The 18302-nt window shown below is 36.1% G+C and overlaps 1 protein-coding gene across 2 annotated transcripts in view; it reads right to left on the bottom strand.

Annotated features, from left to right (window-relative positions):
• RAB3C (RAB3C, member RAS oncogene family) overlaps positions 1-18302 on the bottom strand; it is a 266342-nt gene that overhangs the window by 123070 nt on the left and 124970 nt on the right. For both annotated transcript variants that reach the window (XM_012457277.3, XM_012457276.3), the window contains exon 3: positions 11757-11875. In XM_012457277.3, coding sequence (XP_012312700.2) covers positions 11757-11875 — 119 coding nt within the window. The remainder of the gene's footprint in view (positions 1-11756; positions 11876-18302) is intronic.

The raw sequence follows: 18302 nt of genomic DNA, 5'->3' as shown, positions 1-18302 counted from the left end.
TCACATATCTTCATTGTTTATGGAGCTAATTTCTCTCTCACTGTTCAGCCTGGGGAATTCATTGAGACAAGCCAGAATCAAATGCAGTAAATGAAGGTGTGAGTGGGGAAAAAAAAAACAAGAAAACCCCGACTGGAAACCAAAACAGTAAGAGAAACTTTGAATGGAGGCCGTGAAAATGAGCAGACATTTCCCATTAGATGACATGGCATCTTCGGTTCTTTTCAGATGTCTGACATTTGTGCTGTACTTCATTGGCACTAAGTTATCTGCAAATATACCCCTATCCAAAAAATAAAATGCTGTTTTAGGGAAAGAATGTGCTGCAGTAACTAATCAGGTAACCTTAAGACACAATGCTCACTATGTAAGATAAGACACATTTTTTCCTTTTCTCTTTATCAGTCCTACCCACATCTTCTCTCCATCTTACTGGGAAGAAAAGGAGTCTTATGTAAGCAAAGCTTTGGTAAAACAGGCAGTGCCTCCATATGTGATTTGAATTGAGTGCATTGGTTTGTTTTCGTCATGATGATCTGATACTATTCCAGCTCTCAATCGTCATTTTCTTTGTTGTAGAAACACATAATGGATATGTGCCTGGGCCTGTGCTCGACTATGGAGCTACAAAGTGAATAAGATCCAGACTTATATAATTCTCATTCTGTCATTCATACAGTCATTCATTCAACAGATATTTACGGAATACCTAGTACCTGCCAGAGACCGTTCTAGGCACAGAGGATATGACCCTGCATAGAAGAGATCTGCAGAGATCCCTGTCCCAAGAAGCTTGCAGTCTTGTTAGGTAGACAGCCAATAAACACACTAAATAAGTAAATTACATATATATTTCATAGGGTGATAAATGCTATGAAAAAGACATAAAACAGAGAAAGGGAATAGAAAGGACTGCAGAAGGGTATAATATGAAATAGGGTGGGGGAAGAAGAGAAGGCTTTCTGAGAAGGTGACATGACAGTGAAGATGTGAAGGAGGTATGGGGGCTACCATAAGGGTATCTAGGGGAAAAAACTTCCAGGCAGCAGGATGGCAGATGCAAATGTTCTTAGATATAGGCATGTTTTGAATGTTCTAGGGATAGCAAAGAAGCTGGTGTAGCTAGACTGGCACGTAGAGAGGGAAAGCAGCAGCAGATGAGTTAGCGAAGCAGTGGCAAATTGTACGGGGTCTCCTAGGCTACTGTAACGGCTTGGCATTAATCCAGGGCAGGTGGCATGCTGTGAAGTTTTGGAGCAGAGGGGTGACAAGATCTGATTTACAGTTTTAAAAGCTCATTCCAGCTGCTGTCCTGGGAAGATTCTGGGGACAGTAGTTAAAATGCAGGAAGACCAATTAGGCTCTTCCAACAACATTGATGAGATGATGGTGGCATAACCAGGTGGCAGCAGTGTATTGTGGGTTGAGTTGTGTCCACCCAAAAGATGTTGACGTTATAACCACCAGGACCTGTGAACGTGGACCTTATTTGGAAATAGAGTCTTTGCAGAAGACGTTAAGATGAGGCCATTAGGGTAGGCCCCAATCCAATCTGACTATGTCCTTATAGAAAGCAGAAATTTGGACAGAGAGAGAGACTTATATAGAGAAAAGATAATGTGAAGATGTTTTTGGTGGGCGGGCTGGTTCAGGTCCTTGACTTCGCCACACAAAAGAATTTGAGAGTGCGTCCAAAGTAAGAGTAGGTGAAGAGGTTTATTGCAAAGCCAAATAATACACTCTGAGAGGCAAACGGGCTGCTCAGAGGGAGAGGCAGCATCTAGTGCCTTAAGAGGAATTCCTTTTATGGGAGCTGTATGTACATATTCATAAAATACTGGTTAGGTCAAGTATGCAAAGGAGGATCTGCAGTTGGAGAATGCGCTCAATATCTACATGCTGGAACAGATATCGCACGTATCATTCGCATATAAAATCTCCACCTAAGGGTGTGCTTTTTACTATTAAAATGAGTGAAGGGTTACTATGAGCTAAACCTGGAAACTGGATAGGAAGGCAGCAAGATGACGCCTAGACTACGGGGCCCTGCCTGCTGTTAAGGATGCGGTTAGGAATGGTGCAGGGCTGCAGGAGCTGGGGGAAAGCGGGAGGGACAGGGTGCAGATTACAAAGGGCTACATGCTAACACATTTGAAAACTTAGCTAAAATGGTAAATTCCTATAGAAACATGACATTTCCAAAATTGATGATGAAGAGCCTAGGTGCACATGCAGAACCCCAGAGAAGCCCCTGGCTCCCACAAGGCAGGAATTTGTAGCTAATAGTTTCCTGGGCTTTCGGTGCCAGTTGGCTGGAGATTGGGAAAGCTACATCAAGAATAAGGGGCTTCTGTTCTCTTCGCCGTGCTATACCGGGTGTAAGGGATGTATAAATATCTAGCAGTCTGCTGGGATCCTCCAGAACTGCTTACCTTGCAAAAGAGTTAGGTGCTGACACACGAGGGTGCAAGAGGTGTGGAGCCTGCTGAGAAAGGGGCCCACCGGGCTTCCCAAGGGGGCAAGTCAGTATGGCCTGCTAATTTTACTTAGCAAAAGGAGAATGCACTCTACAAGCCAAGGACTGCTGGAGGCCACTAGAAGCTAGAAGAGAGTCCCAGAACAGATTTTTCTTCAGAGCCCTCAGAAAGAATCAACCTTGTGGACTTTGACTGGGGACTTCTAGCCTTCAGAACTGTGAGATAATATATTTCTGCAGCTGAATCTACCCAGTTTGTGGTATTTTGCTACAGAGACCCTAGCAAACGAATATGCAGTAGATGTGGTGAAAAATGGTGGGAATTATAATTCTACAGCTTGTCCTCATTATGCACAAATTCCAAATTTGCAAATTACCGACTTGCTAAAATTGATCTGTAACCTCAAAATCAACACTCATGATGCTTTCATGGATAGTTACAGACATGCTCTGAGCAGTGAGAAATCTGAATTGTCTGATACACATGTTCCCAGCTAAGGCTGAACAAGGTCCTGCTCACACTGCAAACAAGTGCCATTTCACTGTGTATTTAGTGCCATGCTTTCCGTATTTTTGTGCTCTTTGTAGGTGACTTTGCTGTTTTAAATGGCCCTCAAGTAGAGTGTTGAAGTGTTGTCTGCTGTTCCTGAGCATAAGAAAACCGTGATGGGCCTCACGTAGAAAAAACAAGATTAGACAAGCACCTTTCAGGCATGAGTAAGAGAACAATTGGTCCTGAGTTCAATGTTAATGAATCAACTGTATATATTAAATAAGGTATATTTCAGTAGAAACTCAGACAAAACATAGTTATGTATTAATTAGTTGGTGAAATGTGATGGAGGCTTGCAGGAACACAACCCTGTGATTCCCTTCTGGGGCAAGAACTCAGTATATGCTAATTCAGTATCTGTGGCAACTTTATAGGGCATAACTGCCGCAAATAATGGAAATAGATTGTGTTTTGAAATTAGACCCCAGATATAGCAGTATTTTTTTTAAGGACTGGGTGTGCGGTCTGAGAAAATGAGGAGTTAAGATTAACTCCAAAGATTTTAGCCTGATAAGCCAGAAAGATGGAGATGTCATTTACTGAGATACAAAGACAATGGAGAGAACAGGGTGATTTGGGTTTTTGTTTTTGAAGGGGCCAAGGATTAGGAGCCCTCTATCTTCTAAATATAAACTTGAGTTTAAGTTGGGTTATCTGTACAAAAATAATGTTTTATGGTTGGGTCCAACCAGCAATAAGAAATGTATCATTAACACCCAGGGAGAAAGAAGAGACTCCTTGAGGTCCATTGTGGGGTGGTGGTGAGAGTCTGGGGAGCAGAATTCTGTGCTCTCATCCCACCACTGGCCCCTCTGAGCTGTGACACAGAACTAACCTTTTAGTTGATAGGAGCCTTGAGCTGGATGAGAAAGCTCTGAACAGAAGCTTAGCAATTGCTCCTCACATCTTAGTTATTATTAGCAGGCTAACGTTCATATATAGCATGAAGTCACCTTAATTTAAGACCACTATGTAGTTTTGGAGGGGAAAGAAAAATTTAAAAATTGCAGAAGAGAACATTTGAAGGTGAAATTTCATTCTAGTTTCAGCACATCTGCAGCGGTACCCTGAACGTCACAGAAATGAATTATTTAAAACTAGTGGGAAGATAGTGTTAGACTTTTATCCTCAGCCTCTGATTTTTTTTAAATATCAATCTGCTTACCAGATTTCTTGCTTTTAAAAACCTCCATATTTATAGTTCTTCATTGTATAATAAAAAGCAGAATGTAAATAAATAAGAGAAGGGGAGATAAGCCAATGATATTCCTCTACAGGAAATACAGCAGCCTGCGACCATGCCATACTTAGAAGAGAAAGATGTAAAAATCGGGGATGGGGAAGATTTTAAGTCAAGTTCAGATGTACTGTAAAGTGTGCAGACCCTGAGTCACAGTGCTAGGAAGAGCCTGGCCATGTACCTGAGGTCACCTTCTAATTAAGACCCAGTAAACTCTCTGGTCACAACCCATTTGAGAAACACTTCGAAAGGAGTGAAGCTTTCATCAGTGACCTGGTATTTCTATATATTTACTTAAGCCTATTTAGGACCTGTCTCTTTAATAAATCATTCATTAATTTATTTCTTAAATCAAAACCCTCAGGGGGATCCAGACACAGAATACTGTGTTTTTAAAAAAGAAGTAACCTTCATTTTCCCAAAACCATGGAGCCACTAGATTGCTGCATTTGCCTCTATAGCTTTATGCAGTTTTCTCCTTAACAAACTGCAGATTTAAAAAAATAGGTATCTGGCAAATTAGCCTACTCAAGGACCATGATTATGCACATTTTTACCACATGGACAAGTCTGAAGCACATCGTAAGCCTCATTGCAGCTTCCAGTGTGATTGTTTATAGCCATCTAACATCCCTGTGATTTTTATAAAACATTAATTAAGATAACCTCACTAGGTCTGCATTTTCTATTTAGTTTTACTAACTCATTCCATAAATACTGAGCAGCCACTAAGTGCCAGGCACTGGAGTAGGCACTGGGATGTAAAAGTGGGGAAGATAAACATATTCTTTATCTTCGAAGAAGTTAGATTCCAGCAGGAAAAAAGATAATCAAATAAGCAGTTTAATAAGTTGTAAGATATACTGGGTAGCATTGTTTCTAGAGTTCACTACATAAGCAATGAAGCTACTCTGGGAGTATGAAAAGTTTCTCAGAAGAAATGAGAATCTAGCTGAAATCTGAATGATGAGAATAAATTAGCTTGATCTGGATGAAGGTTGGAGGAAAATGGCTTGTTATAAAAGGCAGAACCCAGGGGAAGAGAGACTCAGAGGTATGAGAAGTTCAAGGGACTGAAAGAAGTTCAGAAACTGGAAAGAATTGAGCAAATATATTAATATAAGGTCAGCATCTGGTTTCCAAAATATTGGATGGAGTATAAGCACCTGAGGTATTCCTTAGAGAGCATAACTTTATATATCAAACTGCCTATCCAGCTCCTATCAAAGGCATAAAGTAGAAAAATGACATTTAGAGAAGACAGTCTAGGTAGCATGCAATCCATTCATTCCCTTGAGTGGTTACCATTCAGTTCTTGGATCACTTGAGACAACAAGAACTCTACGCGCTTGGATTATATTTGCCCAGCCACTCACAGAGGCCTTCACTGTACATGCTCACATATTCTGTCTTAAGACATAAAAAAAGGAGTCTCAGTCTTTTTAGTACTAGTTATAAAAGCTATTGTTAACGTAAACCCAATGTGCCCCAAATAAAAAGCATTTCCATTCAAATTCAACAAAAACTTTTTTGAAGTTTCTTATTGCCCTGTAAGATTAATAGTTTTTTTTTCTCTTTTCCTATGAGAGCTATATAATACATCATGTTTAATAAATAAAAGATTAAATATATTTAAAATATTTTTTGGTCTTGGTTATTACCTTGGTTTTCAGCAATCTCATAACCAAATTGTATTTCAAGCACAATAACCATTTGCCCCTTTGGATTTCCATAAGCTTTAAAATTCTCTATAAGACACCTTTTACGGAACCCCTCAGGTCTTCCTGGACTCACCTGTCTAAAGGGCTCTTGGCCACTTGTTCATTCCTTCTGCTAACCACTTCTGCAAGGGCTCTTCAGGACTATCACCTGTGTTGCATGACATGGTCACAGCCTAAAGCAGCTCATCTCAGGCCGGTGCCACAGACCCCTTGCCTCCCACACTGAAGTTTCCCTGCTGTTGCTGAGCCATGAGTCACCTATGTATGTGTAACTGGGAAGGGTGGAGGAGTTAAAGTCCCAGAAGTGAACATTGGACCAATAGATGAGAAGAGCTAATGGGTCAATTCTTCCTTCCCTCTACCAGATAGTCAGTCTGGAGATGCGTTATTCATAAGGCACTTCTGAAGACGTTCTTGTGAGATCAATGGTCAGTTATACTTGATACTGAGTGAAGATCAGTTTGCAAGTCCCATCCCCCTCCAAGTTTGTTTCTCTCTTCCCTGACGCTCCCTTTTCTTCTCACTTCTGCTTCCAGTCACCGTATGTCCCAATAACCTATTAGCACAGAAAGCTTTTTTCTTCTCTGTTTCAAGGGAATGACAGCTACAACCATCATCCTGATTCTTGGGAGTTACTTTCTACTCATATTTTATTAACCGCAGTGTATGCATTTTTTGTGTTGAGTTTCTCACATTCTTTTTGAAAATCTATAGATTCTAGATAAATTTCTAAATAGGCTCACAGTCAGGTTAATTTTGTCTTAATTTGACAGAACTAGAGAATTTGACCAGATTTAAGAGGATAATTTAACTCCTGAAATAAAATTCCACTGGAAAATTCAAAGCACAGTCCAATGTGTTTTCAAAAAAGAGATAGCTTCCATTTCCTCAAAATAATCTGTTAGCTTGCTGCTACTTTCTCTAAATCTCCATGCTTGCTGCTATCATTTGGCTGTGTCTCCTTCCAAATCTCACCTTGAATTGGAATAACTCCCCCCTGTCATGGGAGGGACCTGGTGGGAGGTAATTGAATCATGGGGTGGGTTTTTTCCCCATGCTGTTCTTATGATAGTGAATAAGTCTCATGAGATTGGATGGTTTTATAAAGGGCAGTTCCTCTGAACATGCTCTCTTGCCTGCTGCCATGTAAGATGTGTTTTTGCTCTTCCTTTACCTTCTGCCATGACTGTGAGGCCTCCCCAGCCACGTGGAACTGAGTCAATTAAACCTCTTTCCTTGATAAATTACCCAGTCTTGGCTGTCTTTCTTACCAGCTTGAGAACAGACTAATACACTTGCCTTCTCCTTTAGAGACTAGAATTTGTGTGTAATAAATTTTTTTAAAAGGAAACTTTAATTCTTCCTATATAGTAAGACAGTTTTAGGATTTTGCTGAAATCACAGTCAGTAAGCATTGCTTGCTTTCTGTATAATCAAAGTGCATTTTGTTTGGAAGAGTAGCTGAGACTTTAGCTGCAATTCAGCTTTAATTAATGTTGCTTTTTGCTAGACATATTTTTCTGTATTTTTTATACCCTTAAGATCAGCACTTGGAGACCAGTAATTTAAAGAATGTTTTCTTTGTGTTTATTTCTTTCAGAATACCTTATTTCCTGTTGTAGAAGGCCATCACTGAATATCAGCAAGCTTCCTCACCCACAACTACTGTTCAATTATACTGTACATGTAAAACAGGTTTGAGCAGCTACACTGGAATGTTTTTCCCCAAAGGGCTTTTTTTCTCTTATTATACAATTCTGTTCTTATTCCTTAAACATTTCTTAAGATTTTTTATTTTTTTTTAACTTTTGCAATTAATAATAATTTTTAAAATATCTATTTTGTGCTACTTACTATGTTAAGCAGGAAATATAGATGAGTAAGACAGTCTTTCCTTACAAATAATTTCTAATGTAGTAGGAACTTAAGACAAGTATACACTTAAGAAAAACAAAAAGCTAAATATAATTGGTGCCATAGTGGCAATATACACAAAACCTTAAATCTATTGTTGAGAGGAAGAATAGAACCATTAATTTCTGACTATGTCAGTTTGAAGTAATTTCTATATTTTTTTGTTGGGAAATCAGGTAAGGATGTAATTCTCTTTAGTACTTTGGATCATCCATATAAATATATATTTTATTAATATAGTATATATGTGTATATATAAATATATAAATATGAAATATATTTTATTGTGCATATATACACATACACACAATATATGTCATCTGTTGTATAACATATTGTGTGTGTTTATATGTTTATTTTATATATAACATGTTATATATATTTTATTATACATATAATAAAATAATATAAAATGGAAGGACATTCTCACGTGCTACAATATGGATGAAACTTGAAGACAGTATGTTAAGTGAAATAAGCCAGTCACTAAAAGACAAATATGGCATGATTCCACTTATATGAGATACATAAAGTAGTTAAAATCATAGAGACAGAAAGCAGGTTGGTGTTTGCCAGGGAGTACAGGGAGAGAGTGATAGGGAGTTACCATTTACATATAAGTTTTGCAACATGGTAAGAATTCTGGAGCTGGATGGTGGTGATAGTTGAATGTATTTAATACTACTGAACTGTTTACTGAAAAACTGGTTAAGACAGTAAATTTTATGTTATATATATTTTACCAAGATAAAGAAATGAGAAAAAATAAAAGAGCGCATATATTGTATTATATTCTGCAGTGGAGAAAATGATTAATGAAAATATAATGAAATAATAGCAGTGACTGCTAGGTCTTATGTTATCTGCAGAAAGTGCTAGGGTAGTGTGGATGCAGAGATGAGGGTGTGGATAGTATTGTCCACTGTGAATAAAGGTGAGAGGGGTAGGAAAAGGGGCAGAGATGTCTTTTAAAGCTTTGTAAAATAATCAACATTTGAGATAACCTTGAAAAGTAAATAGACTTTTTAAAGATAACAGAGAAAGTATTTCAGGCAGAGAAATAGAGGTAGTAAAAGGATGGAATCTAGGTAAACAGAAAACTTCTGTTTAGATGAAACATAGAGTGAATGGAAGAAAATGGTAAGAGATGATGTCAGTGAAATAGATATCTGGAGGTTTCACTGTCCACTATGTTAGAGAGTTTGGATTTCATTATAAATCAATGGTCTTAACCAGAAATGGACTTCAGAATCACTTGTGGAGCTTTGAAAAATTCATATGCCCATATATTTCATGGGAGATTTGATTTAGTAGATCCAGAGTAGAGCCTGGGCTTGTATATGTTGTCAAAACTCTACAGGTGATTAATATGTGCTCCCAGAATCACTACTGTACATAATAAGACATTACTGGGTGTTTTATTTTTAAGGCCTGAGATGTGCTAAGGTTCACTTATATAGCTCTGATGGCAATACGATGGATGACCTGGAGAGCGTGGAACCTGAAGATAAGGAGACAAGATAAAAGACTACTAAATGAATGGTTTGTATTAAGACATTGGCAATAGGAAGAAAAAAGAGCAATAGATTGGAGAAGCATTTAGAAAGTCAAAATGATTGTATTTGGTGGTCAATGAGATTCTATTTGTAGAAGAGGAGTAAATAAAAGACAGTGCTCATAATTACATCAGATAACTGGGTGATGATGGATCTATCAACTGAGGTAGTAAATGCTGGCATAGGTACTAAACGCTACGTATGACAGATTGGTTGTCAAAAGAGTAGGTACTCATAAGTGCTTGTTGAATGAATTAAAAGACCCTAATAAATCAACTGGTCATATAATTTTGGATGAAAAAAAAGAATATGTAAGGGTTTGTTCCTAGAAGGAACTTTTATTGGTTTTTGACAAATCTAGATGCCTTGGGGCAGGTGGAATAGCAGACTGAAGCAAGAGACATGCAAAGCAGAGAAAAAAAAATAGAAGCAGCATAAATGTTGGAAAATTTAAGCTGGGCTCCAGGCACAATGAATGGTTTAGTTTGCTTCTAGAATAGTAAGAGATAAACCATGAAGACATAGTGACACCATTATGTGGTATGTCTGAAAGTCAGGCTGAGGAAGTTTTAATTAATTCAGCAGGCATTGATGAGTCAGGACTTTTGGACAGAGGCCTTCCATGTTTTTAAGATCTTGTTTTTCTGGAAAACTTATAATAGTACTTCTGGCCTGGTAGTGCTGGAACTCAGTATTTTCAGACAGGAAGTAGTCAAGGTTAAAATTACCATATTACATAGCCATTTGTGTGTCAGACGATGTGTGGCAATTAACTAGATGTCATGATACTCTTAATTGAACCAAGCTTTTTGTCACTAACTTGAATGTTACTTTTATCATAAACTATATCCCCATATAGATTTGTGCCTATCTCTGGATTTTTCTATTTCATTCCATTTTGTACAAAATCTGCTGTATTTATTTGAGATCCTTTGAATTTATAATTTGAGAAAAACTGGCATTTTTACAGTACTCAGTTTGCTAAAAAGAATAATTACTTAAACTTTCTTATGTATCCCTCAGTGGAAGACAATTATTTTTTCATATACATCTGAAACTTGTCTTTTTTAGTTTATAACCCTGTATTTTTCTTTTGAGTTGCTATCATCAATAGTATTACTTCTTGCACTGTAACTGTGTGTGTGTGTGTGTGTGTGTGTGTGTGTAAATAAGAAGTCTTCTAGGTGAACAATTAAAATGGAAAAGAAAAAAACAAAAGCAAATTGAAATATTTTCAATAGCATCTGACCCTAACTGAACTGATGTATATGTAAAAATCATTTTGGATAGTCTTATTATAGAACACAAAGAATGCTGTTTGTTTTGCCTATGCATTGTCAAAGCTTTCCTTACATAAGATAATCTGTGATTATATGTACAGCTAAAGTGTGGTATTTCTTCAGTCAGTCCTGGTCACCACCAGTGGGAGCTTCATTTCCCTCCTAGTATCACACAAAGCCCCACCTAGATTCTCGCTCTTTCCACAGAAAAACTGCCCTTTTTAGGCTTCTGCTTGAGTTCATGACCATTCTCCTTGGCTTTTCAGTCTCCTCTCAAGGTGTTGGTGGGACAGAATGAAGGATACTGTAGCCATAGGAATAAATCCCCACTGTAAACACTCATCAGGGTCACAAATATTTTCAGATAGTTTGATGCAGCTATGAGTCAGAAAAGGTTTTGGTTTTATCTTATCCTTTGATTCAGTTCTTTGAAAATTTTTTAGTTTGAACAACCTGTTTAACAAATCTTCTGGATAAGGGGTCCACAAACTTTTTCATAAATGGCCAAATTGAAAATATTTTAGGCTTTACTGGCCATATGGTTTCTGTTGCAACTACTTAACTCTGCCGTGGTGGTGTTAAAGCTGTTAAAGATAGTAATGAGGTGGGTATATTCCAACAAAAGTTGATTTACTAAACAAGCCGTGGGCCAGATTTGGCCCATGAGTCATAGTTTCTAGATCCCTATTTTAGATCAGTAAACTTCCAACCCATTCATTATTTATATTTAAAAAAAAATCAAAAGCAATGCACTAGTTTCCATGGAAGAAATGATGACAAAATGCAAAGCACTGAAATGAACAAAATGCAGAAATATCACCAAAATGACTCCTTATCAATCCCGAAATAATGTTACTGTATATAAATAGCATTTTTTTAAAATGAAGCACAAGCAGGACTGTAGTATAATGCAAACACATATATTACATGGTGCTATGGTCACTGCTTTGGGGAGAAGGACAGAATTGATAGGAGAACCATCGTTATCAGTAATAGGAGTATTTGCTCTAACTTACCAATCTTGTACTGCATTGAAGGATTCTTCATTTGTAATGTCATACATTAAAATAAAGCCCATGGCTCCACGATAATAGGCTGTGGTGATAGTCCGGTATCTTTCCTGGCCTGCTGTGTCCTAAGAATAAAAAAAAAAATCTCTCAGAAATAAGGCAATACATTTTTGGGAAGTGATTAATAATTCCAAAAAAGTCACAATAGAGTCTAAAATGTACTTGCTGTGTAAAGCTGTTCATCTTGTTTTGTCTTGTTTCCGCTAATTTCTAAAAATAACTTTTTTTTACTGATATATAATAGATTTAGATATTTTCAGGGTACATGTAATAATTTAATATATTTATATATTTTATAAAGATCAAATCAGTGTAATCAGGAAATACATAATTTAAAATATTTGTCTTTTCTTTATGCAGAAACATTCAAATTATTCTCTCCTATCTACTTTAAAATATACAATTGATTACTATAAATTATAGTCACCCTAAAGATTTATCAAACACTATGTCTTATTTCTTCTACCAAACTCTATGTTTGTACTTCAAAAGACCAAATCTAAAAATTATTGGTGTTCAAAAGAGTTGATCAGAAACAAGGGATAGAAAGCTTATTTAAAGAAATAATAAGAGAAAACTTTCCAAAGCTTGAAAAATAGATAAATATCCAGGTATAGCAAGGTCAGGGAATATCAAACAGATTTGACCCAAATAAGACTACCCCAAGGCATATAATAGTCAAACTCTCAAAGGTCAAGAACAAATAGAGAATCCTAAAAGCAGCAAGTACAAAGAAGCAAATAACATATAAAGGAACTCCAATTTGTCTGACAACTTCTCAGTGAAAACCATAAAGGCCAGAAGAGAGTGGGACTGTTATTTTCAAAGTGCTGAAAGAGAAATTTGCCATCCAAGAATACTGTATCCAGCAAAAATATCCTTTATCTATGAAAGAGACGAAGTCTTTCCCAGACAAACAAAAGCTGAAGGAATTCACCACCACCAGACCCATCTACAAATGTTAAAGGGAGTTCTTCAATCTGCAAAAAAACCTATTAATATGAAAAAGAAGATACTTGAAGGTATAAACACTACTAGAAAAATTAAGTGAATAGACAAACTGACAAGGTGGCAATCCCCTCATAATTCTAGTATAAAGTCCAAAAGACAAATCGATCTAAACAACAATAGTTACAGCAACCTGTTAAGAGAAAGGTAATACATATGTAAATTGTAATAACACAGAGTCAAAATGTGGGAGGATGGTTTTAAAGTGCAGAGGATTTTTTTCTATTTTTGTCTTTGTTTCTGTTCTGTTCTTTGTGATCTAGGATAAGTTGCTACCTCTTTTAAACCACTTATTGTGTCCTAATGATATTTATATGGCAGCTCTGCAATATTCTGAAAAAAATTTTTTTTTGGTAAAGAACCAGCTCAAAGTACCTTGTATATTTGTTTACTTTCATTATCAGCATCTAACTGCAGAAAATAAAATAAAAAGAAAGATCAGACATATTTAAAATCTGAGCTTTTACTATAGTTTAAGATCAGAGGAGTATATTAGCTCCACCATATGCATTTATCTACCAAGTACAAGCCAGTGTGGGGACAAAAAGGAAGTTTATAAAAATGTCCCTGCTTTTAAGAAGCTTGCAATTCAGTCTCAGTTTATTTAACTGTAAGATGGGAATATAAATACCTGCTTTGTGTGTTTCAGTCAGATAGATCTGGATTTGAGGTCCTTCTCTCCCATTAGATAGCTGAGGAATGTGGACATTCAGTAAAGTTCAGTAACTTTACTGAACCTCTGTAAACCATATCCCTCTAACATTTAGCATGCTTGTTAGGGTTCTATGAAGTAATTCGTGCAAAGTGCTTCCCATAGAGAGCATCACACAAAAATTGGTCAATAAATGGCAAGTACTAGCTTTTATTCCTGAAATGTGGGACAGCAAGGCTAACAGAAGATAAAGATAGAAGCTTACAAGTACAGAAGTTTGACACTTGCAAAAGGGATAGCATATAACAGTTTAATTGTTCCTTACTTCAAATTCCCTCCTCAGGACCTGGGGAATCACTTACAAATGCTTTTCAGTTTCTCTCTTTGCCCCTTTCCCTGGAGACTGGCATCTGGCTTATCTTTACTAGTAGTCTTTAGATGCTTAGCAGTTTGGACAGAAATATTATCTTCTTTCTGACTTCAATCTGGACTCTCGTATCCCAGAGATGCCTCCTTTGGGTGCAGAGTGCATCCCAGCTACCCCTAAGGTTTAACAGGCCTTGGAGGGAAAACTAATGTGTTGCACACAAGAACAGCTCCCTTTACCATCAAAACAAAACTAACATCTCATAAGGTCACTACTGGGAAGGGCTCATGTTGAATTTGCTGTTCTTTACCCATAGGTATGTACCTGCTTAGATGCTTACACTCCACTATGAACAGCAGTGTGAAACTAAAGATGGCCTACTACTCTCTCCCAGTTTGTGTGGTATATCCTATTTGGCTCCTGAAAGTCTACAGAAGAGTGATCAAAGGAGGCTGGGAATCAGTGAATACTTCTGGAAGAATGTAGGGTATAAAATGGAACTGAAAATTAGCTAAGGGTGTGAATTTTTGTGAAGCCAACAATTATATTCTATTCTTGGAGCAGGGATAAGGTTGGCCTGATTAGAAGATATTTATTTGGTAATTTTACAGAAAATAAAGTTTCAAAAGTAGGATGCAAACAGATTCTAGTACTCAAAATATCAGAAATAATGTAAAACAGGTGAGGAAGATCTTTCAGAACATTGTACCAATGGCAGAAAACAAAAAATAAAGATTATCACCACACGAAAATCTGTCAATTCCTTGAATATAAAAAAAGTAAAATTAAAATGTTAGAACATCAAATGTTAAACTGATAAAGTATATTTGCATTAGACCAAAGAGATGAAAGGTTAATATATTTAATATGTAAAATGGTGTTAAGAAATCACTAAAAAAAGTTAAATATTCTAATAGTAAAAATTACTTATAAATAGACACATAAATGGCTAACTAATTTATAAAAGAGTTGCATCCAAGCCGTAATAATAGATATGCAATGCTGTGTAATTGCATGACTATATAATAGAAATTACTTGGCCATTATTTGAACATTTTATTGTACTTTGCTTACTATTTTATAAATATTAAAAATAAAAATGTAGATGCTAGGGATAAACAAAGATGTCATAAACTATATCATAGGGACAAATATACAAATTATGCAGAAAGAAGCAAATCTTGAACTTATTTGAATATTCTTATATATTCACTGGATTTAATTCAGTTAGCAGTATATCCAACTGTGAAACAAAGAAGAAAGTTAGACCAACATGGATAAAATGCCAGAACCAAACTTGCAAGCACCGTTTATAATGCAAAGTATAAGCGAGGCTTTTGTGATATGTGTAAGCTTTCCGGGGAGCAGAACCCCTTATAACTATTCAGTCTATTCAGTCTATTTTAAAATTTTCCCACATTTGGCTTGGGTTCATATTTTCCAGAACATATTATCTATAAATGTAATTTACCTTTTTTTTGTTGTTGTTTGCGCCTATTTTAAAATAAATTGAAATGGCTTTCTTTTTCTCTTGGTCACACTTTTTTTTTTTTTTTTTTGCATTGATTACATGGTGTTTTTACAGGTTGGGACCCCAAGTCTGCTGCCTTCTCCACACTACAATAGACAGCTTCCCCCTAATTTCTCAATAGGGGAAAACAACCAGTTTACCCAGATACTGCTAAAAGGTGACCCAGACCTTTTCTGTCAAGCATGTTTTCAGCACAGACACTGAATAATGTTGTGTTGAAAAACTGACTTTATCTCTCTCTTTCTTCTTGACCTCTTTCAGTGACGGTGTCCCCTTTTCATAAAATGTTAATTTCATTTTGACAGTAAAGAAACTTGTTCTAGTGTTATGAAATACATCAATTTCATATTGTGGGCATATTTAATCTTTGAGCGAAAAGAAATCAAGTTACCATTATATTCTGATTGAAATGTTACAGGAAACTGTTAGAAACCACAGGGTTGAATAGCCATTATGTATCAAAATCAAAAAAGAGAGAGGGGAAAACCAGCTTTCAAGAAAAAAAAATAGAAGCTTTCAGATAGTACTTAAGTCACAGCAAGGGGCAAGGTCTTCAACATCATTCTGATTTGAACCCAGAAACACAATCTAATTGGTAATATTTATCACTTAAAAGCTCTCGGGGAGAATAAGAAATTGCACTAAGTAGGGAAAGTATAGTAAGAAATAAAATGAGAAAATTTCTTCTCCAAATATAAAGAATAAAATTAAGCTAATACACAGACATCAAGTTGACTTTGTTTTGGCTTTGAAAACAATTTCAGGATTATAAACTCATTAGCATTTTCTTCTGTTATATAAGGAAGAAAAGGAAGTGGGAAAAACACTTCATTACAATTGACATTTATTAATGATCACAGAAGGTTATATTTGAAAGAAAAAAACATTTTATAATGTCAAGTGCCTCTAATGTAATTAAACTTGAACAGTCTCAGGTAACTAACTAAAATAGTATCTCTTCCCAATTTGCCCAGGAAGCTGGCTCAAAATCCTGGCTTTGTGTTGTTCCTCTGCCTAGCTGGCTCTAATAACTGGGTATACTTGCTTATTTTCCATAAATGTAGGCTTCTGATGATTGAAAAACAACTGGAAATCTCAGAGAGAAAATGAGGGATACAAATGTGATTAAAAAATTAAAACTTTCTTCCATGAGTGATAGCTTTCATTTTCTTCTTTTTTAAAAACAAAATTTTAGTTAGCTTAAATATTTTAATTTCCCAATCATGTTTTTAGGATAATTTTGGCATTAATGGCAGGTTTGATTAACAAATACTTGAATACCTGTCAAGAAAAAACAAACTTTAAAATGAAAAACATTCACAGCTTGATAAGTAGTAGCCTAAAACATTTTTGGTTTGAATTTGGCAAACTTATGTTTGTTTCTGCCTTATAATTTTTTTTCTGATGAAATCTTTCTTTTTTAAAATAAATAAATAAATAAATGGTGATATTCTCAAAACCTTCTGAGGTCATGCATTAGTAACACTTAGCTTTAAAATTGAGGAAATAGTCATTTGTAAGATATGAGTTGTACTGTCATTTGTGTTTTGTTTTAGTGGTTATTTCTCTTTGTATTTAATTAAAGGGAAAATGGGCGTAACTGTTAGTAAAGAAATATAACTCAAATAATACAGCCACAATGAAAATACATTTATTGAATACCTAGACAGAGAAAAATAGATCAAAGGACAGATAATCCTGATATATGATACAGTAGACAATTTTTTAGGTGGAGAAACCAAATCAAAACACATTGGTGTAACTGATCAACAAAAGTGGCTTAATAAAGCTGTAGAAAAGAATATGCGATAACCTAAAAGGGGAAGTCAAAAGAAATGGGGGCTGGGAACAGTGTAATCCAAGACAAAAACACCCGCTTTACCTAATGAGTTTCCAAATGGACATAAAGAAGTGAAAGAGAATACTTAGTCATTGAGCACTTAAGTAAGTGGAAATCTCTTAATTCGTACCTAGTTACCTTATGCCCAAAGAAATTGTTTTGAATCATTAAAGACAGACTAGGCTCAGTATAGTTTAATGTTAACATTGATCGATTCATTCAATAAACATTTAGTAAACACCTATTACAAGTTAGGAATTGTGATAGGTATATATTAAGCTTATTTTACCTACTCTAGCCATATTTGTACATTTTAAAATTCTACACAGTGAGAACATTTCATTAGGAATATCATATTCTCTATATATCTACAAAAATTTAAAGTTGAAGGGAAAGAAAGAATGGGAATAACCATTAGTAACGAAAAGTAACTCAAATAATACCACCATTTATTTTTCTAAAGAACCAGACAGCATAGCAATTTAAAATTGTAATAGAGACAATTTATTCAGTGTTGAAGTCCCCCAGTTCAGTTTCTGCTGTGGGCTGTATTATGTCTCCCAGAGAGATACATTGCATTCCTCACCCCAGACCGTGAATGTGATCTTCTTTAGAAAAAGGGTCTTTGCAGATATAACCAAGTTAAATGAGGTCTTCTTTTTAAAATTATTTCAATAGGTTTTTGGGGAACAGGTGGTGTTTGTTTACATGAATTAAGTTCTTTAGTGGTGATTTCTGAGATTTTGGTGCACCATCACCTGAGCAATGTACACTGTACCCAATGTGTGGGTCATTTTGGATTAAAATGGGCCCTAATTGTTATACATGTAACACTTTAGATATATAACACTCAGAGGAGAAAGCCATGTAAAGGCAGAGGCAGAGACTGGCCTGATGAATCTGTAAGATAAGGACTACCAAGAACTGGATTCTCCCCTAGTGCCTTCGGAGACAGCATGGTGCTGCTGACACCTTAATTTAGAACTTCCGGCCTCCAGAACTGTGAGACAATAAATTTCTGATGTGTTAAGCCACCCAGTTTGTGCCTCTTTGTTACAGTAGCTCTAGGAAACTACCACAGTCACTGACCCCAC

The sequence above is a fragment of the Aotus nancymaae genome, unplaced genomic scaffold (genome assembly GCF_030222135.1).
Source record: "Aotus nancymaae isolate 86718 unplaced genomic scaffold, 86718_ANA_hifiasm-v0.15.2.pri h1tg000014l, whole genome shotgun sequence".
Lineage (NCBI taxonomy): Eukaryota > Metazoa > Chordata > Mammalia > Primates > Aotidae > Aotus > Aotus nancymaae.
Note: the sequence above shows the minus strand (reverse complement) of the source record. Positions and strands in the feature narration are given on the sequence as shown.